We start from the raw sequence: 22955 nt of genomic DNA, 5'->3' as shown, positions 1-22955 counted from the left end.
GTTTTAAATAATCAGTTGATTATTTGTTCACTGTATTTGTGCCGACTTTACTTTCATCAAAAACTAAACAAATAAAGTTCGTTAGCATTTTATCAAAAATAATAATGTTTCGGTTAGTCGGTGTAATTATAAACGCAAGTACCGTCATACGATCAGTATCCGCGAAACATAAAACCAATTCCATCGCTTTGCACCAGAGGATTGTGGGTATTGCGGTTTGGCGTCACGTTTTTTAGATCCAGCATGGCAGCGAAACAGAAAAGGTTTGTTAATATTTTCTTTATTATGCTATGAATACAATGAGATTTACCCAGTATTTTATGTTGATGTTGAAAGTTAAAGTCTGGCCAGTTAGTCGTGAAAGTCATTCTAACTCTTTACGACTGTATGTTAGTAACTAAAGTGCTAGCATAAAGTCGTCATGCTAACTCGAATACGACTGCTGTATTCTAAGTGTGGTTTCGCTTCATGAAAATATTAATAATAATAATGATAATAATAATAATAATAATAATACAAGGTTCCTGAGTGTTTTAGGGAGATATTTGCATCTGACTGACAAGTGAACAGCTAACCAACAAAAATGCTTACACGTGAACTTAAAAACTGTAGGACAGTTAGACCACACACACATTTTGATCGACTTGCTTCTTATGGATTGTTTTCTTTCTTGTAGGAAATTAGAAGACTTGAGTGTGGATGAGTTCCTGCTGACAGGCTTTGAATCGGACGAAGAGCCTCCCAAACAGAATGGGCTCAAGAAGAAGACAGATCAGAACTCTCCAAGCCCTAAGAAGTGAGTCCTTATATTTAGAGACCTTTAGGGGGTGAAACATAATCTTAAATGTGGGCACGCTCTGATACGGGTATACACACGTGCAGCATTTTCCAGTGTAAAATATTTGGATATTGTATTCTGTTCAATTGGGGTCATATCTATTTACTTTTCAGACTCACCAACTGACTTCACACCCCTTTAGCTATGGTACTATTCTGCTATATGTGCTGCCTGGCCTAATCAAAGTCAAAGTCCTAACCTGACTGAGATGCTTTGGCAGGGGCGTAATTTCCAGGGGGCCTGATTATTCTTTTCTGTATGATGTACTGTTAGAAAAGTGCAAATGCAGAAAATGTCTCAAAGTTCTGTAACTCGTTTTGTACATACTCTGTATTTGTAGAGATCAAAAGTCTAAAGGTAAGGCCTCTCAGCACAAGGAGCAGCTGTCCAGGTTAAAGAGCAAAGATCCCGAGTTCTACAAGTTTCTGCAGGAAAACGACCAGGCACTTTTAAATTTTGACGACACCGACAGCTCAGACGATGAAGACGAGAGAGGGTACCACAAACTACCATCTAAACTGGAGGTAAGAGGGCTACTTACTTTCTGGTGTGAGTTCTTTTGGAAATTAGGAGATCCTCATGCTGCCTTTTTACATGTTTGTAGGAGGCCAGCTCTGGGGATGAAGAAGATGATGACGATGAATATGCAGCAAAAAGTTCAAAGAAAGCCAAGAAGGGAGCAGATACTATCAAAGTCACAGACAAAATGATAGACGACTGGAAAGTGGCCATGAAGAAAGAACCCACAGCTCATCTCTTCAGAGAAGTCACGCAGGCCTTCAAGGCTGCTGTCGCCACAACGAAGGGTGAAGAGGGCGGTCAGTGCCGCTACAAAGTAGCTGACAGCTCAGGTGGGTCCTCATATCTGTATTCATGTATATATGGGTATATAACAGTTTAATTTGAAATTAAAACACCAGTCACACAGGCCTAGAGGCCTGTCAGCAACCATTTACCATCCAACAGTCACAAAGGAAAAATGTGTGTTCTCCAACCGGTAAGCAAGTGATTGTTGAAAGCACTATTTATGCAGTCCTAGAGAGGGGGGTCTGTGACCCCTGGCAACCATTGATTGCTATGTGAAAGTTTTAATTCTGTGACTGGTTGGTGAGTAGTTGGTCTTAAATAGCCCTTTTCCATTAGCACCTCTTCGGATCAGATCGACTTGGTTTTTGGGGTTTTTCATTATGTGGTAGTACCTGGTACCACGTACTTTTGTAGTATCTACTCGGCCGGGGTTTCAAGCGATCTGAAAATGTGACGACAACAGACTGCATCCCACTGGTTGGCTAGTCATTGGTCATGAGAGCATCTCCTTCATGAAAATCCAGCCAGTTTTGAAACCAGGCAACAAGGAAACACAGTGGTCCTCAAGTCTGATTAAAAAGCCATACACCGAGCAGCAGGTATACCATCGGTGTAACGTCCACGGGACATTTGGACCCACTGCTATCACGACCCTATAGACAATAGATGGGGCGACTGGAAAACGAGTCGCCCCATCTGGATGATGAAAATGGCTAAAGGACCTCTTTTAAAAGAGGTATACGGTGATGCAGTGGAGACAGTTCAGCATCTTCCATACAAACTGCTGTCGACTGCTGTGATCTGCTAGCAACCGGCAACCAATCACCAACCAGTAAGGGAATACCTAGCGAATTTAATAATTTAACCATAATTTGTTGTCAGTCCTTAATGACTTGTCACATGCTGTTGGAAGCGTTCATGCTTTTGTGTGATATTTTACTCATTAATTAGCTTGTAGTCGTGTCCCTACGGTTGTTTATGCAGTGCCAGCCACGATAGAAATATATAAAATGCTTGGACTTGTTGTTATTGTTGTCAGGTGGGGTTTTATTTTTTGTTTTGTTTTGGGGTTTTTTTGTTTTTTTGTGGGGGGGCTTTTGTTTTTCACTTTTTTGAACATTCGTTCATCTCCGTTCTGATACTTCTGGGAAGCTGCAGTTAGAAATTTGCTGACATCTCTGAGTCCTCATGTTGAGGTGGTCATTTTTATTCTCTGACTGATAAATTAAAAAAAGTGTAGTCAACAAATAAAAAAAAAAAAAAAAAAAAAAGGTAAATGCACAGGAGGAATTGAGAGTATCGAACAGGCCAATCACAGTAGCGGTTATATTTGTAGTTACAAATGTAACTGCAAAATGTAGTTACATTTGCACATCAGGTTACATTGTAGTGTTTCAGAGGGTTTCTGTTACGATGTATCTACAGTGCAGATTTAATGTTTATTTTAACGTTTTAAGCACTCCGTAAGAAGCTCATAAGATTCACAAACATCAAAAATGAGCTAGGATAAACAAGCTACATTATATAAATAAAAAGAAGCGAAGAATAAAAGAAGCGCAGCTTATTTAGAGACAAACATGCCGATCTCTGTCACAGAGAAGAAATTGAAAACACAGTTTATCAGTTACAAAAAGTCCTCTGGCAGTTCTTCAAGCTTTCCTTTAAAGATCGATTGTTTCTAGAATTGTATTATTGTGATGACATAAGCACATTAATATTCAGTCCTTGTGCTATTTATGAAAGATACAACACTTAAGCATGCATGATGTTCTTTTTCTGTCTGCAGTGTTCAATGCTTTGGTCCTGTTCTGCATCAAAGATATCCACGGAGCTCTGCAGAGGATGCTTAACCTGAAGCCAGATAAAGACCAAAAAAAGTACAAAATCCACAATATTCACACTCGTCTCATTTCTCATCGATTGTCTCGGTGTAGCTGAGAAGAGGGAAAAGAGAACCTGTTCACTCATTTCTTTGTTTGTCTTGCGGTTTGTTCGCAGGTCAGTGCTTCCTTCGTCTAGTCCAAGATGGCAGAAGAATCAGATGGACATAAAGATGTATCTCAGTGGAGTGGTTCAGGTTTGCTCTTTACTTCATGTGTCTCTTTGTTTTTCACCACTTAGATTTCAGGCCTGTGTGTTCCTGTGAGGCAGATACATGAAATACAGAATACAGGGATTCATTTTTGTGAATATTTGCTTTAAAATTATTTCTTGTTTCCCAACTGCAGCTGTTATCCAGCCTAACGGAGGCTACGGTCATCTGCGCGGTCCTGAAGCACACCAACCAGCTCGTACCGTATTACTTGTGTCTACCCAAACAGTGTCGCCACCTGATTAAGGTGAGACCTCCACCTTAGCTTGATGACACGGAGTAAAATATGTCAGTATTTATTGACAAATGATGTCTTAATGTGTCTCTGTTTTTGTTTCCTTTTCCTGTTTCTGACTCCAGCAACTAATGAAGCAGTGGAGCACGGGGGAAGAGACGAGTCGGGTTCTTGCCTTCCTGGCCCTCAATAAAATCTGCCGCCAGAAACAGGAAACGTACCTCAACCCGATTCTTAAGGTGAGCTGCAGGAATTGAGGTGTTCACAACAAACCTGGATCTTTACTGAGGCAAAAGGGGGGGAAAAGCAAATCCAGCCTGGGCTTCTTAAGAATAACCGTCTTCCTCTTTGCAGCAAATGTACATTTCTTATGTACAAAACTGCAAGTTCACATCTCCCAACGTGCTGCCCATGATCAACTTCATGCAGAGAACTCTGACAGAGATGTATGCCCTGGACACGCAGGTCACTTACCAGCACGCCTTCATCTATATCCGACAGCTGGCCATTCACCTCAGAAACGCCATGACCATGAAGAAGAAGGTTGTTTGGCTTCTTTTTGCTGTTTGTGCTCACATAAAACAGTATTTATAGAGACTGACAAGTATACATCTGCCTTGAGTCATTTAGGGCTTCAATTTAAGGATTGGTTTTTGTAATTATATAAAATTCAAATATATATTTGCTTTTGAAATGCTCATGCGCAAAAACGGGGATGTATGATTGGAGCTTAGTCCAGTTTACAAAAGTAATTTAAAGCTATATACTGACTGAGCAACCACGCGCAGTGACACAGAGCTATTCTCTGCTATATAGATGCTCACCCTCATTCACATTTGACCCCTTTTTTTTCTTTAATAGGAAACGTATCAATCAGTTTATAACTGGCAGTATATTCACTGTCTGTTCCTGTGGTGTCGGGTCCTGAGCACACTCCACCCCAGTGAGGTACTGCAGCCTCTGATCTATCCACTCTGCCAAGTCATAATTGGCACCATGAAGTAAGTATACATAAATATGTTAGGGAAAAAAAGCTTTTAAAAGATTAAAAACTCAACCCCAGAGTCTGATGTATAAATAAAGCCACGACTTGGCTTCAAATACACACTAAACAGCCACTTATATTATATCATACACTTATGTTACACCTCGCTAGCACCTCCATTTGCTTTTAGAACTAGCTTAATTCGTTGTGGCATAAATTCAACAAGCTGCTGGAAACATTCCTGCTTTGGTCCATATTGACATGATGACATCACACAGTTGTTGCCAATTTGTTGGGTGTAAATCCATGATGTCACTTTCTCGTTCCACCACATCCCAAAGATGCTGTGATGGATTGAGATCTGATGAATGTTTGAGTACATCGTCATGTTCAAGGAACCAGTTTGAGATTTGAGCTTTGTGACATGGTGCGTTATCCTGCTGGAAGCAGCCATCAGAAGATGGGTGCAGTCTGAGATGGACGTGATTCAGTATTCAAGTAGAAGTAGCGTTTAAATGATGCTCAGTTGGTACTGAGGGTCCCAAAGTGAGCCGAGGAAATTTGATTGAAGGCAGGATGGATCCAAGCTTTCATGTAGTTCTGACCTTAACATCTGAATGTTGCAGCAGAAACTGAGACTCCTTGGACCAGGGAACATTTTTAAAAAATTTGTCAGTCTGTGTGAATTGTAGCCTCAGCTTCCTGTTGGGATGGGAGTGGTCTTCAGAGATGCTCTTCTGCATACCTTGGCTATAATGACTTACTGTGATTTGACTTACTGTTGTCTTCCTTAAAGCATCCAAGCTCCTCTGATCCTTAAAAGTAGCAAGTGATTTCTGCCCAAAGATCTGCCTCGCGTAGGATATTTTCTCTTTTTGGGAATGTTCCCTGTAAACCTTAGAATGATTGCACAGGAAAATCGCAGTAGATTAACAGTTTCTGAAATACTCTGTCAGAAGGCACGTGTATGCCTTTGGGTTGGCTGATTAGATCTTTGCATTAAGAAACATGAACAGGTTTACCTAATGAGATGAACCGTTGTTTGTACTCCTGCAATCTGCATTTTTTTTTTTAAATATATTTTGTGGTTCCTTCACCCAAAATTTTTTAAAACTGTGTTGCTTTCAAAATCTTGGAAGAGAATTTTTTTTTTTTTTTTTGTACACGTTGCCAACAGCAGGTGGAGACATTGATCACTATTTTCTCTTTCAGACTGGTTCCCACAGCGAGATATTACCCTCTGAGGATGCACTGTTGCAGAGCGCTCACTCTGCTGTCTGGCAGCACCAACACGTTTGTGCCCGTTCTGCCTTTCCTCTTGGAGGTAAGGCTCCACGTCATCTCAAGTAACCAGCGTGCAGAGCTAACAGCGTATCAGTGAGGGGTCAGGTTTCCAGTGGCCCGAGTCTCTCGCACCGACACACAACTTGAGGCCCTCAGATAGTTTGAGATAATCTACAATAAACAGCCCGTTGGCTGACTTTGGTGAAATGGAAACAATGAAAAGGTAGATGTGATGAAATGTTCCGTCGGTGGTTTGCTGCGGAAAAACATCAGTGGCATACGAAATGCACTTTGGTCTCAACGGCCACAACTGTAGAAGCTTAGGAGGAAACATTCAAAGGGTAGAGCTGTGAGAGACACCTTTGCTATCAGACCAATCACGGGTCACCAACTGACAACATCTTCTCTGGATCAGGTGCTAGTCACGTGACCGCGTAGTGTGCCTTTGTGCGCAAGTTTTTATGCACGCTGTGCGGCTTTGTTGTGGTTTGCTGGAGGAGAGACATGTGCTGGCGACTGGCTCGGCCCGCTGGGAGTGGTCAGCGCACGTCTGTCTGTATGTGTTTGTGTGCATGCAGCAGTTTGACCGAAGCGATAAAGACACGGTTGTGGTTTACACTCTGGTCCTAACATGCTGTGCAGACCACATCCTCTCTGCCTATGGCCCACTCCCCACTTCTCTCCCCGTCATACACACAGATACACTCCGACCCCCGCCTCCCTCACTCCATCTAACCCCCAACAGCAAGCTGTGTTTATTTGTGACGCACAATGCTTCCTGTGTTTTTTCTCCTTTACTGTTCCCCTTGTTAAAGTCAGGCTGAGGTACGCTGCTACTGTTTTAATTAGAACAGCAAAAGCAGCCCCTTCCTCCTGTGTGTCTGTGCCTGTGTGTGTGTTCTCGTATCTCCGAGGGGGGTGTATGATTTGGAGCTTCCTGCTTGTGTAGCTGTGTGCATGCGTGTGCGTGTGTGCGTGCGTGTGTGTGTGTGTGTGTGTGTGTGAGAGAGAGAGAGAGAGAGAGAGAGAGAGAGAGTGCACCAGGGTTGGCCCATGCCTTCCCACTTCCCCTGGCTCCCCCGCAGACCGCCACCACATCCTATGTTTGTACAGACAGCACCGGCCAGGAGCGTTGCTCTGCTTCGCGCACAGCGAGCATTAACGACCACACACACACACCCACACACACACACACACACACACAAGCACAGAGATACAGGGAGTCAGAAATAGCTTGATACACAAATACAAGACAGAAATTCACTTGCGCACTGTGGGCAGATGTGAAAGCTAAAGCTTGTAGACAAATAGCCCACACGTTGGCTAGAATGTACTTTCACAGACTAAGATAGAAATGTGTCATCTCAGTAACACTGCAGTATTTAAAATGAGCTGCGCTGACTGATAATTGTCAAAACACTTTCAGCATCCCGCAGAATAAATGTTTTCTTTAGCTGCGTTGTCTTTGAAGAATAGCAAGTTGAATGCGGATTTACTCAAGACAGAGACGGTCGCGGCTTTTATTAACGCGTAGAAGCAGTTCCAAATATCAACCTACAGCCAGGAGATAAAGTTTCCGCTGGACTTGAAAAACTAAGCACACCATACGATTCAGTTGCTTGTAGAACCACTTTTAACTTGAAGCAATTGTTTTCTATATGACTTTCTCTTAAGGTCCTGCCACTGCATTTCAGTCTGGTTGAGGTCTGGACTTTTACTTGACCTTTGCAACACCGTCGTTTTCCTTTTTTAGCCATTCTGCTGTAGATCTCCTGCGGTGCTTGGGATGATTGTCCCGTTAAATTACCCAGTTTCAGCCAGCTGTCAGACAGACGGTCTCACATTTGACTCAAGCATTTGGTGCACAGTAGGGGTTCATGTTTGACTCAATGACTGCAAAGTCTTGTGGCTGCAAAACAACCCAGATCATCACTCCTCCACTACCGTGCATGACAGTTAACCTGAAGTGTTTGAGCTGATATGCTGGATTTGATTTTCCTTTTTCATACATGGCACTGGGCATCGTTGCAGCCAAACATCTTCACTTTGGTCTCATCTGTCCAAAGGACATCGTTCCAGAAATCTTGTGGTTTGTTCAAATGCAGCTTAACTTAAGCCGTGCTGCCGTGTTCTTTTAAGAGAGAAGACACCCCCTCTTGTCAACAAGCACCACACTTGTTCAGTCTTTTTCTATCTGTACTGTCATTAACTTTGACATTTAACATGCTAACTACAGCCTGCAGAGCATTGCATGGTCTGATCCTGGGGTGAATTTACTGGAACATCCAGTCCTGGGAAGATTGGCAACGGTCTTGTTTTTCACTTAACAGTAGATCCCATCCCAGTTTGATGGGCAGCAACAATTGGTTCTCTAAGATCACTGTTGATGTGTGTTAACATAATCCCAAGAATAAAAGACGTCTAAATACTGCGGACCAGCAAAGCTTCTGCTTTTAGAGAGGTGCTCACACTCGCTGATGATCAATAATTCAAGTGCATTTGATTAGCAGCACCTGGCTGCTACTTACCCTCTTAAGTCCTATGCAAGCGGTAGCTGTGGACTTGGTTTCTCACAGATAAAACAGATTTATTAGCTAATTGGTTTAATAAATAGTGATGTTAATTATGACATTTGTAGGCCCAACCTGCATTATTGATTCCTTCATTAAGGGATGTGTCTGGATTGGATAGTTGAGAAAACAGGTGGATGTTACTCATACCAAAATCTGCATCCTTTTTAAAAAATGCAAACAAAGAGACTGACAGACTGATTAAAAAGAGCATGTTTTATATTTGAGATGGTATGCACTACACTGTTGTATGAGTAGATCAGAGTTTACTGTTTGTCTCCTCTTACAGATCTTCCAGCAAGTTGATTTCAACAAGAAACCCGGACGAATAAGTAAGAAACCCATCAACTTTGCAGTCATCCTGAAGCTTAACAAGGTCAACCTAATCGAGAAAGCCTACAAGGTAAGTGTTACTGTGACCGCTAGTGTTAAGAGTGTTAGACCAGGTACTTCTTTATAGCTGGTATACAGCGGTTCCTGCTGATTCTGTCTTTAGTGTGCTGAGATGGAGCAGCTCCTGGAGTCTTAGTTATTTTAGTGCTACTCTGTGACAGAGTGGGTGTGGATTGAGGACAACGCTGAAAGTCAGAGCTCTCAGACTGACCCTGAGTCACCTCGCTCAGTGCTGCAGCCAAGAGGATTGCAGCTCTGTGGGATTATCCCCCGCACTCCGCTCGCTAGGTCTGTTCTCACCGCTGTCACCCAGGCAACTGCCGTGAACCCCCGTCTCGTAAACACACAGCAGACCTGACCGAACAAACAGATCGGTCTGAATCAGAGCACCTCTCAGTCCACACAGGCTTCAGATGTTTTATTTCACAGAAAGGCAGCTTAACTTCTAGCCCTGTAGATGGCATCTTTACGTATTCAGCTTTTACTAAAGGCTAAATAATAATAATAGTAACAACAACAATAATAATAGTTGTTGTTGTTGTTGTTGTATAAAGTAGGTCCTCATTTAACCTGAAACTTTAAAAGGTTTAGGGGCTACAGGGAGCTCTGAGTAACACAATTGGTAATCTCAGGTTGCTTTTCTGTGGTTTCCTATTTGTTTTTAGTCTGTGTTGATAGAGAATATAGCTGTTATGAAGTGCTAAAGTTTGTACACTGTTACCGTCACATAGTGGCTCTGTGGTGTAGCGGTTAACAAAGTTAGCATTACGTGCAAAAAGATTGTCGGTTCAAGACCAGGAGGAGAACCAAATCCTGCCTCTGGGGTCAAGCTAGTGTACTGGTACCCAGTGCCTTTCCCAGTCTTTGCCGTATCGACATGTAGATGCAGCTGCTGTGGAAACCTGGCTGCTCTTCAGCCTTCAAGCTGTTGATGCTACACTGTAATTATTTTCAATGCATTCGGTTTTCCTGGGGCGGCATCTCGGCTAGTCATGTTACTTTTTGGTATATTACCTAAATGGTAACCATTTGATCTCCTGTTTATAAGCCGGAGGTGACTTCATGTCCCAGGGACACACACATCCACAGCTGTGATGGATCTGTGTGCTAGCACTATACATTGCAAACAGAGTATATTGATTAGCACAACATTGTGATAATGTGCTGGCCAGTAATCGCATTTTGCTTGCTTATTGTTGCCAGTGTAGACTTGCGCAGTTTGTCGTTCATATAGACTCCTTTCTGCTTTTCAGTGAAAATACAGTCGTTCAGTATTGGCTCCAGTGTTAGCCACTCATCACTGCATCACTCCTAATGGCAGGGTGATGCAGACACATCAGCTCGCACTGTTTGAGTGATTTAGTGAGTTCATATAAAATAAAACTTTAGCTTATGTGAATGTTGCACTTTGTTTCTGTTCACTGGTATAGACGTCATGCTAAGCGAGATGTGATTGGTTTGGAGACTTATTTTAAGTTAGCCCCGACCAATAAGCAGGAAGTATATTGTCTGTCCCAAAAATGCCAATATCCATGAACACAAACACTGCATACTAGAAGTTCAACATTAAATCTTCCCAAAATAGATCTGGATAGAGACACAGATCAATTAAAACAGCTTGTAATGCATTATTGATTCTTGGTTAGTAAACATTTAAATGTTAATACCAGGCTGGGAAAAGCTATTGGCGTGATTAATTTGCAGCGAGGAAGATGCTTCCATAGATCCACTCGAGTTAGTTTCACATGAAATAGGAAAATGATGTCATTTTGTAAATTGTGAACATTGTTTATGATCGTTGCTGTCCTGTTGTGTTTTAGGACGGGATGATTGACCAGCTGTACGACCTGATACTAGATTACTTCCACACTCAGGCCAGCTCCATCGGGTTCCCTGAGCTCGCCTTGCCCACCATCATTCAGGTGAGGCATACTTCAAAGTGATCTTAAAGCAGACTAGAATTGATTTATTTTTTTGACTTAGCAATTGTCTAAAAAAGTGACAATGACACTGAATGCTATTCCCAAAGTTTTTCACCTGAATATATGATTCAGGATCTGCTGAACCGAATCAGCTTCCTTTAGGGGAAACAATAATCATCCTTTGTGCTTGTTCTTACCTTCTCATGCACCTCCTCCATGTCCCTGCAGCTGAAAGCGTTCCTGAAGGAATGCAAAGTGGCCAATTACTCTAAGCCGGTGCGTCAGCTGTTGGAGAAGATACAGGAAAACAGCAGCCACATCACAGGACGGAGACAGAAGGCCACATTTGGAGTGGCCGATGCCACCGCTGTGGTGAGTGGGTCTGGTTTGTGCGATGATTGTTTGGCCCTTCTGCTTTTGAAAACCTTTAACATAGAAATGAGTTGCAAATACAGAGCAATGCTCTTCCATTGATCCACATAATAAGGGCAAATAAATAATATGTTGAAAATGGCACTAAATAGGTTTAAATTTTAAAACCACTCAAGGCCAGTTAAACGTAAAGGTCATCAACAAAATGCAAGATGGGCAACAGGAAAAAACATTTTACTGTTATTTTTGCTTCCAAGCTAGACTTTATTTCATTTTAAAAGCAGTCTTGAGCAACAGTTCTCCAGACTTTATGAATATCTTTTCAAACGTTTCTTTGGACATGAAAAGGTATGTAACTCAATGCATGAGCCAGTGTTCTGTCTACACATGACTCATCTACATGTAACGTACCATTTGCCACTTTGTTACTAGTAGCCTGTCACAAAAACAGTTCCCATTTCTTTAGTTGAATCTATAAATAACTGCCAAAGATAACACACTTTGAAAAATACTATCTTTGCACCAGCAAGGTGATTCCCAAAGAGCTATTAGATTAAAAAAAATTGGCATTCCTTGAAATGGTGTACTGTGTGTTGAGGACAAACAGTATCTGAAAGTCATGTCCTGGAAAAATATGGGAAAGCATCCTGCAAACACCTGACACAGAACTTGAGAGATGCATCTGACTCCTTAACTGATCCATACGGTTCCCTGAAGCCTCATCACACACTCTTAGTGGAGGGCTGGTTGTCAAAAAGCCGTTCTTATGGAAGGGAAACATAAAGAAAGGGCCAAATTACACAAGAACTAGACTGAAAATCAGTAGCAGCACGTATGATGGAGCGATAGATCCACATTTTCAAATCATTAACATCAAGGACGTTTGGAGAGGGGTACAACAGTGAGTATTTACAGTCATCTGTAAATAAATTACAGCCCTTATGGGTAATAATTATTGGTTCGTGTAACTATATGTTCAACAATCATATTCCAGTATTTCTAATAAGAGCACCAGAGAAATCCAGTTGCAGGGAAAAATAGCTTTTTATATTCCTTTGGGATAGTTTCCAGTTGAGCTACGTGCTGCAGGCCATCTAACAACAGATCATCTAATGCCACAGGCAGAAGCTGGTAATGGAGAACACCTCTCTATATAAACCTTAAACTCAGGTAAGAATGACCCTGTGCTTACTCTGGCTGTAGACCCCGGGAGGTCTCAAAGGGCCAGTTATACACAAGATGCAGTTACCAGTAGTGCTTCACTGAGTTACTGTCCAGTTTTCAACCTAATGAACTGTATCTCCCATATTCATACTGGATAGTTTTCCTATAAATAGACTCATCAATAGCTATAAGGTTTGAACTAAGGGTGGTGCCTGATGCAAGTCCTTGGCTGTGCAGACAGTGGGACGGTGGCTTTACTCCATCCAGTAAAGGTTAAAAAGTGAAAACATAAGCTCTGAAAAGTAAGTAAGAAACTACAAATTAGATCTTTGAAGGACATTTCTACCAGCAGTTTTTGTGCAACACTATCTGAACCTCATGCTGTATTAACATAATAATAAAATTATATTATCTATATTATATTAGCAGTAGGGAGTATAAACTTGATTTTAGAACTTACCTTCACAGCTAAAAAGAAAATTCAAGAGTTTTAATAGGATTTTAATGGAGGGAACTCTGAGATCAGTTATAGTAATCATTTCTACTGAGACAGTGGATTTGTCTTTGTTTACATGTTATAATCAGCTGACCTGATGCTGCTGCTCTGAGCTTTACTGCTCTTTGTACATTTACAACTGAATTCAACTAGATGTAAGCAGATGCTTCATAGACTGTCTTGATTTCCATCCTCTACACTGACAGCACCCTGTTTATACTGTCTTTATGCTAGAAAGTATACAGTTGGTGTAAAGGCCGAATTTCCCTCGGGATGAATAAAGTATTCTGATTCTGATTCTGATTCAATGAACGAGTCTCAGCATCATTAGCTTAAATTCAAATTCATCTCTGCTGTATGTAACCTAACACTGGCCATGAGCACCACAGCCACTGTGCACCAGTCCAACACAGCGCTTTACTGTACATTTACCACAGTACTGCAAGCTAACCTGTTTATCCTGAACTTAACTGCCAGGTATTTTCATACAAACCCTGGACCATGCAAAGTTATTATACTGAAGTATAACTTACCCCCAAAGTGTAGCGCTTCAATCAATTACATGTTTTTGCCTCTTTCATCTCTTTGTATGTGATAAGCCCTCTTGATGGATAAACCAGTAGGTGTTACTGTTCCCTCCATTTAGGCTCAAATCAGTTTCATGTTTGAATCTCCCAGACTCGTTAAACCTAAAGTCACGAGCCTGTTTTGCAAACATAATGAGTAGAAATTAGAGGCATCTGTGTGAAAATGTAGGAAGTAAAAGTAAAAAGTTGCCAGAGAAATAAATACCCAAATAAAGTACAGATACCTGAAAATCCTACTTAAGTACACCAGTACTTCATAGGGTTAGGTTTATAGGGTTTTCTATAAACCGAAGCACTTTATCACCCATCTTCCTCGAATCCACGACCAGTTTCACTCAACATGCGTGTCTTTGGACTGGATTTTGAAGTTCACCACAGACACTTCACTACAAAGAGCGACCTGCAATACTGGTTGTTCCACAAATCTCTCTAGAACATGCAGACACAGTCTCTTTAGAGCTTGCAGCGTCTGTAGATCACCAGTGCACTACTATGCGATGACGATGGTGGATCTGCTGTAAGATTAAAGAATTTGCATCACAAAGAGCAGTGCTGGCAACATAGTGGGCTGTCCAGGGCTAACAGATGTAGTTTGTCCAGGGCAAAGAACGTTGACTTTGTTAGCTTGTAGTACTGGTGCTACAAAGCTTGCTAGTTTTGTTAAAATCCCTAATAACCAAAAGCAGTGCAGTTCTTTACTTAAACACACTGACAGTAATGTGTAATATGAACACACAATAACTAGAAATCTTTTCAGACAAACGTGTTTGTCGGTAAAAATGCAAACACAATAACTAGTATTAGTGTGTATAACACATAGGTGTACAAGTATACGTACTGCATGTGTGTATGTGTGTATATGTATATGTGTGTGTGTGTGTTTTAGTGACATACATGTGTGATATTTGAATGTGTCTGTATGCAACACCTCTATAATTACAGGTGTCAGGTGTGTCAAAGTGGTGGATGTCTAGGTGACATCCACAGTAACAACTTGCCCTTTCAGCTCCATGCCCTTAAAATCATATTAACAACAAAATAAACACCAGTACGGTAACTGAAGAACGTATTCAGGAAATATTTCTCTGATATGATACGACACCTGAAAGGTACCTTTCTCTCCCTCAGACTGCATGCTCGGGAACTTCTCTAACATTCCTCCTGCCTTCAGCCATTTAATGGCAGCGAACTCGGCACGCTCCATTCGATGCTTGATCTGAAGAGCAATTTAGAGTTGCGGCAAATGGCATAATTTTATGGAACAGTATTGTTAGAACAGGACAGAGCAACTTGAAACAAGCATTTCCTTTTTTTTTTTTATTGTATTTCTTTTTTTTTTTTTTAACGTCGTCTCTTTTAAATATCTTGTTTTCCACGACGTAACGATTGTCTGGTTTACTCTTTTTCACTGCTTCTGAGCAGTGCTGACAAAAAGTTGCGCCTTAGCTTCATAGTTCGGCCACGGAAAGTCCTTTTCCCACTCGCTGTTGTACTTCTAAACTTTCCCTTTATTGTCAGACGTTCCTTAAGTTGCTGCAGGTTGTGTGTTTGTTTCATCCTGATGGCTCGTTTTCTTCCATTTTCTTTTAAACGTTTAAAACATCGCTCCATTTATTCAGCGAAAAAAACTCTTCCAATTTCCATTAAACTCTCTGAGCCGCCTGCGCATACCATCTACCAATGGACTGGCGGCAAACACAAAGGAATTGTGGGAATTGTTGTAGAATTTAAGGCTAATCGTATTGATACGCTAACAGTCTATTATCACAGCAGATTACAACTACTCTGTAGCATCGTGATGTAGCATGGTTTCACAAAAAAAAAAAGTGGCTTGCAAAGCTCTCGCATTAGTGCTCCGTATGCAAAATAATTTGCTGTCTCTTTCTTTCACCGTCTCGTTAAACACTAAATCTGGAGTTCGCCCGTCTGAAGGTGTGTCTGGGCGCATAAGTGCATCTGCACACTCTGGTGTTTGGAAGTTTGGAAAGAAAAGCGTCTGGAATTCTTTAAGTTTCTTGAAGATGTTTCATTCTGATTCAGAGCTGAAGAAGCTTCCTAGATGAGAGCTGAAACGTCTTCAAGCTCCTTAGATTACCATGACCTGGATGACTGAGAATCTACGCAGACACGTATGGCAAGGTTTGCTGTCGGTGAAGTGAGCGCTCGCATGATTGGAAAGCTTCACAGTGACGTCTGATCACTTCATGGGACAAACGTCCTCCAGCCTAGAAAGCTATGGCTGAAATGTCCAGTGTGTCAGCAGAGGCAGGGTTCAGGCGGGGGAAAGATTGCCTCTGTGTGGATGCGTTTAATTATACCCAAGGAGATTCAGAGCTGAAGTCATGGTTCAAGTTCGTGGTGTGTTAGCGCTTCTGCTATAACCGAAGGAGGAAAAACAAAATCACTTGTGCTTTTTATGTTCTCGTGGGAAGTGGCTGCATGTCCACACCCTCAGAAATGCATCATTTTGTCTGTTTGTTACTGTGATGTTTTTATAAATGTCGTCAAAGTAACAGAAAACGCATTTAAAATTTTGAAACCACCTCTGCTGCGCGTGTGCGTTCGTTTAGTTGTGTCACCTGTACTTTTGAACAGGTGTGAACTGATGAATATTTAAGAGCGTTTAAAGATGAAATGGAAGCGGATGGTCTTCGTCTGTAATCTAGCTGATGAAAGTGTGTGTGTGTGTGTGTGTGTGTGTGTGTGTGTGTGTGTGTGTGTGTGTGTGTGTGTTTACATAGTATGGCAGACGACGCGGCACGGTGCCAGCGCCTGTCGCCACGGCTCTGTGCTCAGCGGAGGCTGTCGCCATGGCATTGACTCCCTGGCACGGAGGCAGCCGTAGAGGTGTCACCGCGGGCGAAGGAGAGGGGACAGCCCTGCTGCTGTCACTGTGGAAAGGCCACGGCCCCCCTCCGGCCACCAGCCCCCCTGCTGACATGTCACCCAAACTGAGAGCTAGCCTAATTAACGACGCCCTGCGTCCATCCTGGTCACACTCTGCCATCGCTCGTCTTTCTCTCATCTGAAATTATTTAGTTGTTTGTCTGACCGAATTCAGAAGTAACGTTTTCTTTCTCTCGTCCCGTCTTCCGGTGCACACGTGTCACTCTGTCTTAATAGCGGCACTGAAAATTGTGATAAACATGTTAGGCCAACGGGTACAAGAGGCCACGGTCTGTTCGCACTATTGGATTTGTCGGTCAGATAATGTGATTGGGCCTAATCAATATTGTCCAGAAAGACCTTTAGGGGCTGAAGAAGATCTCCTCTTTCAGGCATCTTCAACCCGTCTGTTTTCTCTGACTTTCATCACACTCGTCTGTCTCTTTCTCCCGGTCAGCTGGAGGTGGAGGTGTAATATGAACCTGCTGAAAGGCTTGTCTAAACAGATCCTGGAAAAGAAAGGGAGAGAACCCACCTGTGTATTTATGCTTATTAGGATGGAGATTTGCATTTCCTTTCACATACACATACCTGTCCTGTCCACACCTGTGTGCATTCTCCATCTAAATATCTGTTCTCTGTCAGGCGGCTTGGGAGAAGCAAATCCAGGAGGAGGGGACCCCCCTGAGCAAATATTACAGCCAGTGGAAGAAGCTGCGAGAGAAGGAGATCCAGCTGGAGATTTCTGGCAAGGAAAGGGTAATTATCAAACCCAAAGAAACCTGCCAGTAGTCGCCTTACTCAGTCATTATGAGTCACTTCTACTGTTTTTCATTCATGAATGTTCATGTGTACAAGCACTGCAGTTTGTTTTTGTGTGTGTGTCACATAAAGATGGAGGATCTGAACCTTCCTGAGATCAAACGGAAGAAGATTGAAGAGAAGAAGGCCGAGGACAAAAAGGAGTTCAAGGGTCTGTTCCAGTCTGACAGCGACTCCGATGAAGATGACGATGCAGGACTCAAAATCAAATGTGAGCTAACCCCCTCATATCTGGTTTCCCCCACTTATCTGAATCCGGCCCTGCAAAGGATGCAATTTGTGGACTGGTGCAGGTTATGGTATATTTCCCAACTTGGCCTCTAGGGGGCTGCATTTTGTTACAGCAGTGTAAAAGCTTGAGAGGTGATGACAGTTCACTGTGATTTTGTTTTTTTTTTCCCTGCCGTTATCCGTTTGTGTGACGTCTCCTAGATTTGACTACACGAAGCAGATCACCTGCAGAGCAGTTTGCCGTAAGGCTCCGAGATATGAAAGCATCCACAGAGGCCGTTTCCGTGGAAATTAAAATTAAATCCCAAATCAAACTGAAGAGAAAATCTCTCGCTTATCAGAGAGTTTGGTTCTCTCTTACTCTCTCCGCCAAAAGGCGCCGTCAGCTCATTCATCCTTTAACACCCCCCCCCCGCCCCGTTTGTCTCTCGTCCTCTGCGGGTCGTCCACAGGTCAACCTCGATTTTATAGCTTTACACTCGGACACGCTCCAAACAGAAAAAAAAACCCTCGGCAAGGTCACTGAGGAACAGAGCAGGCGGCAGGGTTTTTTTTTTTTTTTTAAATGCATCTGGACTTCATTGTGGGGAGAGTCCCCACAAACGGATGGGCAGCTGCCGGCAAGCATCCCCTCCACTCCTCCCTCACCCCTCTTTCGTTCAACCTTCCTCAGCTCCTCCACACTCACGAACCTGCCCTCCCCACCTCCACCCCAACAGGAAGTACAGGCTTGGATCCCAGCGGGGGTTCCTAATTCAAACCAGCCCACTGGAACAGCCAGCGGTGGCCTCTCTCCCTTTTTTTTTCTCCCTCTCTCTCTCTTTTTCTGGCTCTGTAGACTCCAACCAGCTGCCCCCGCATGTCCTCGCAACACGTGCGCAGACACACACACACACACACACACAGACACATCTCGATGATAGCACACCTCAATGATAGCACACAAATGCACACCCACCGCCTCGCCGTCCAGTCTCGAAGAGCCAAAAGCTTTCAGGCAGCTCACCAAAGCTCTCTGCGGTCTCACACACTCCCGGAAAGAGGGGGAGTGCGAGAAGGGGCAGATGATTAAGATTGGTGTGTGTGTGCGTGTGTGTATTTTTGTGTGCGTGGTGGTAATAAGTCATCCAGGTCATTTGGGGGCAACCTCAAAGGTACAACTGAAATCTGCAAGCACCATGTGAGCAACAAAGAGTTAGAGAGGGCGAGAGCGCGTTTGCGATCTTAAATTCAGATGGGAAGTACCTGATGTTTTAATAGACGTTGTTTATGTGTGTGCGCGTGTGCTCGTGTCATAAAGGAAACAGCTCTGTTTTCCTTCTCTCTCCCCTATGCCGTCAGCTTCTCATCACACCTCAACTTCAAAGCATGTGGACCCCAGTTGTCCCTTTGGCTAGACAACACACACACACACACACACACACACACACACACACACACACACACACACACACACACACACACACACACACACAGAGTAGCACACCTTAAATTTCAAAAAGAAAAAAACCCAACATCTCTCCAACACACACACACACACCAACTCTGCCATTATCGTGGAAGCTGTGGAACCTGCCTGCTATCTCCATTTGCTATATTTAGGCCGTGAGCATAAGATGTCTGAAATTGCCAGTAGTAAACTGTCATGGGTGTTTGTGCACCAGCAGCAGCAGCGGCGGCGGCGCCTGTAATCGACTCTCAGTTCCATCTCAGGAGGAAATAGACACTTCCAGCTGCCTGTGATACCTGGCCCACATATCCACGTCTCCAAAGTCGTCAGACGTCAGCGATGCACCGGTGCAAACTTAGGAACGTCTGAAGAAAGTAGGACTAGACAAATTTCAGCGCGCTGTAATGTTTTTCCACCATCTCCCCTCAGGTAAGAAGAGCAGCCGTGCGTCAGATGACGAGGATGACGATGATTTTGAAGACCTGTCTGATCTGAGCGATGATGAGGGAGAAGACTTAGGTCGGTATTCACAATTAACAGTTTTGACACATTTTAAGGTCCTAATTTGTCTGTTTTGGTTAATTTGCTGTGTAGAGGCGTCTGCGTTACCCTTTTCTATCAGTGCAGGGCCAGAAATATGGAGGCTGGCTGGTAACAAGGGTAAAACTTAAAATTACTGTTTGCCTCTAGAGCGGGGATGTCAAACTCGTTTTACACTGTGGGCCACATACAGTCCACTTTAATCTTAAGTGGGCCAGCCCAGTGAAACAGTGCTTCCTGAAGTTTATCTGCACATTTAATCCTGGTTGTATATTAACTAGAGATGGACCGATCCGATATTACGTATGGGTATCAGTCCGATACTGACCTAAATTACTGGATCGGATATCGGAGAGAAATAAAAAATGAAATCCGATCCATTAAATATCAAACAAGCACCTCACAAAACTTGCGACATGGCGTAACTCTGCTCATAACCGTAGCACGTGGGAACAGTATGCATCACGTGATAGAGCAGCTGTGGCGTACGGGACCTGTCAGCGGTCTGGTTGAGTATTTGTAGCCTCGCTACCAAACCGGCATTTCATCTCCGAGGAAGTTATCCCAGAGAGAAGTAAAGCAAGTGTGTAAGTTCATCTCTGAGTGTTTGTAAAGCATTCCCACGTTAAGCTTAACAACCGATATATGGAGCGACTGCCTCTTCTCTCTCCCTCCCTCTCCTGTTGCTACTTCAATCGTAAAACTGATCAATGATCAGCTGATCGGCTTTTCTGTCGCGAGTCCGTCTCTCTTGCTTGTTTTTGGCCCACTTTGCACCAGAAAGAGGAAACCAGCGGCTGAACAACAGCAGCACGTTTAAGCTTGATCAGCTGTTGTTAGAATTTATTTAATATTACTTTCTACACCAGGATCTTTTTCTACGCAGCTGACGCTGGTAACTGTGCAGGGGCGGATCTAGCAAAGTTTAGCCAGGGGGGCCCGATAGGGCATGAACAGGGAAAAGGGGGCACAAAGACATACATTTCTTTCTTATTCTCATTTAAAATATCTAGTGTTTAATAAATAATTATCTGAATCTTACACCCAAAGTTTTAATCTGATGTAAAATGTATAGAAGTCCATTAATGTATATAGAAACTATACCCTACTAAGCTATAGTACTTTTTCCTTTGGGAAGGTACGATCTGTGCAGTCTGCAGTTCTGTTGAAGAAAGACGTTGAATCTATTTAATTATTCTTGAAAAATAATTGATTTCTGTGCATTTTTTTTCACACTGCATCAAATTAAAGTTGATTACGTCGATTAAGCATCATGAGGTGGGGGGTGGTTCTCTTTTCTTTCTTTTTTTTTTGCTGGGAGATTGCAACCCTATTGGTTAGGTTGCTTACTCTTTAAAATACCAGAATAGGGAGGATGGAGCAGGTTTAAGTTTATTAGATTGATCAGTATCGCTGAACTATGAAATATTTTGGGTGCAGTGTATTTTTTGCATACAGGTATAACAGAATAGCTTTAGTGTTTGTTTTGTTTTTTAAACTTGAGTATAAACTTACACAAAATGCAGCAAGATATTTAACCCTGGAGAACCAATGGGGTCAGAGCCGACCCCATTGGTTTTCTATTGGTTTTCTCCAGGGTTAAAAAACAGTTTTATTGATTAAAAACACACTATATCGGATTCATATCGGCATTGGCTGATATCCAAATTTATGATATCGGTAATAAAAAAGTGGTATCGTGCCATCTCTAATATTAACAAAAGAAGAAGTAGAATTATAACAATATGTTTTTCTGCACGATATAGAAATGCAGCTGTAGCAAATGAAAGACAGACCGGAAAGTTTTTGTTCATTAAAAGCAAATGTTAGTTTTTTTCACTGTGGACATAGTTTATTAATAGATATCATCTATGAATTCATTACTGTAGTGTAGTGTGGCCGTGGAAAAGCTCTTTATCAGTAAGAGAAGCTGTGAAATTTATGTTCTTCATATTTTCCAAAACAGTCCAGCGGCCGGATTGGAGTCTGTCGGGCTGCGTCTGGCCCCCGGGCCTTAAGTTTGATATCCCTGCTCTAGATAATGCAAATATAGTCAAGTACAAAAAATTGAATTTTAATAAATATTTAATTGTTTTTGTAGCAGGTTTTCAGGCATAAACTGCCACATGATGCCAGATTTGGGTCTCGACAGTCTGAACTTTTAAGCTAAAACATCTCTGGGTTCGGCTGCTGGTTTGGAGGGAAGAGCGATTTTAGAATTTAGACTAAGCATTTGCACTGAAATAGTTAAATTGTCCCCAGAAATTAATTCAGTCTCTTAAATGAATTTATTATGTATAAATGAACAGAAATGGAATTTAAGGAGCGCAACTCTAAATTTATGCTTTTCAGTTATGCTTTTATCATCCGTGTGTAACTTTTGAGAGATGGTTTACATCACATTTTAACATGGTGGTCTCACAGCTGGTAGCAACTCCTGTGGCCACTCATTAGCCGAGCCTGGAGAGTAAACAACATTGTAGAAATGTGTCAGATTAGAAGAGGTTTGTTAAAAATGCCGTTCTACTCTAACGTGTGTGCACGTAAACTACTCGATACCTGAGAGGTTTCTGATGTGGCTGAGCGTGAAGTTTAAGTACTTCTTGTCTATATTCCAGATGATGATGATGATGATGAAGAGGAAGGAGATAAAAAGGCTTCCAAGACTCCTCAGCCGCTGTCCTCCTCTGCTCTGATAAAGCTGGCTGAGGGAGAGGAGGATGTAATCGAAGACCTGGAACTGTCTGATGACGACTGAGGGTCTATAGGAGCGGTCAATATTTCCAGTATTTCCTCTCTTTGCTATTGTTGTTTTAATTTTCTGTCTATGTACAGTACAGAGAAGTTTAATTTTATTAAACACTGAGCCTGATACAAAAAAAAAAAATCCTCTCCTTGAATTTTTTTAAGATGCTAATTGAAGCGTGTATGTGCATGTTAATGCACAAGTGCACCTGAAACGAGTAATTTGTGTACATGTGCACACCTGTAGGCACCCCCAGGCTTTGTAAGAACGGGCTATTTGGAAGGAGCTATGAGGCTGGCTGAGCCGGGCCCAGCCAGGCAGGGCTGGCCAAGAGGAGCGGGTACAGAGAGGCGGGTGTTCAGCCCCGAGGCAGCAGTGCGGTGCCAGGCTGGCAGGGTGGTGTCTGATGCTGCGCCAAGACTCTCTGCCCAGGTGGTAGAGCAGCAACACAGGCTGGTCTGTTTCCGTGCCAACTCCTCACCCACCCCCTGCCCGGACCGCTGTCTTTTCTGTCTGTCTATCGCACATGCTCAAA

General features: G+C 42.7%; 1 protein-coding gene across 2 annotated transcripts; it reads left to right on the top strand.

Moving 5' to 3' along the window:
* The first annotated feature begins 114 nt into the window (after positions 1–114).
* On the top strand, positions 115–22561 carry noc2l (NOC2-like nucleolar associated transcriptional repressor). 2 transcript variants are annotated; one of them, XM_085393669.1, is made up of 18 exons: positions 115–263; positions 677–796; positions 1179–1362; positions 1443–1689; positions 3432–3522; positions 3644–3722; positions 3874–3984; positions 4098–4211; positions 4327–4515; positions 4834–4973; positions 6170–6281; positions 9101–9214; positions 11025–11126; positions 11355–11498; positions 17277–17390; positions 17526–17664; positions 19564–19653; positions 22296–22561. In XM_085393669.1, the coding sequence occupies exons 1-18, from the start codon at positions 244–246 to the stop codon at positions 22430–22432; spliced, it is 2247 nt and encodes a 748-aa protein (XP_085249795.1). In that variant the 5' UTR covers positions 115–243; the 3' UTR covers positions 22433–22561. The 2 variants fall into 2 exon arrangements, with proteins under 2 accessions (XP_085249795.1, XP_085249794.1); XM_085393668.1 differs by having other exon boundaries at positions 22293–22561.
* The last annotated feature ends 394 nt before the right edge of the window (positions 22562–22955 follow it).

The sequence above is a fragment of the Rhamphochromis longiceps genome, linkage group LG20 (genome assembly GCF_057381845.1).
Source record: "Rhamphochromis longiceps isolate RC_006_pf linkage group LG20, R_longiceps_female_GT1.1, whole genome shotgun sequence".
Lineage (NCBI taxonomy): Eukaryota > Metazoa > Chordata > Actinopteri > Cichliformes > Cichlidae > Rhamphochromis > Rhamphochromis longiceps.
Note: the sequence above shows the minus strand (reverse complement) of the source record. Positions and strands in the feature narration are given on the sequence as shown.

Coding starts and splice junctions, on each gene's coding strand:
- noc2l (XM_085393668.1), top strand. CDS start 244: ATGGCAGCGAAACAGAAAAG. Junction 11,127..11,354: donor CCTTGCCCACCATCATTCAG/GTGAGGCATACT, acceptor ATGTCCCTGCAG/CTGAAAGCGTTCCTGAAGGA. Junction 17,665..19,563: donor TGCAGGACTCAAAATCAAAT/GTGAGCTAACCC, acceptor ATCTCCCCTCAG/GTAAGAAGAGCAGCCGTGCG.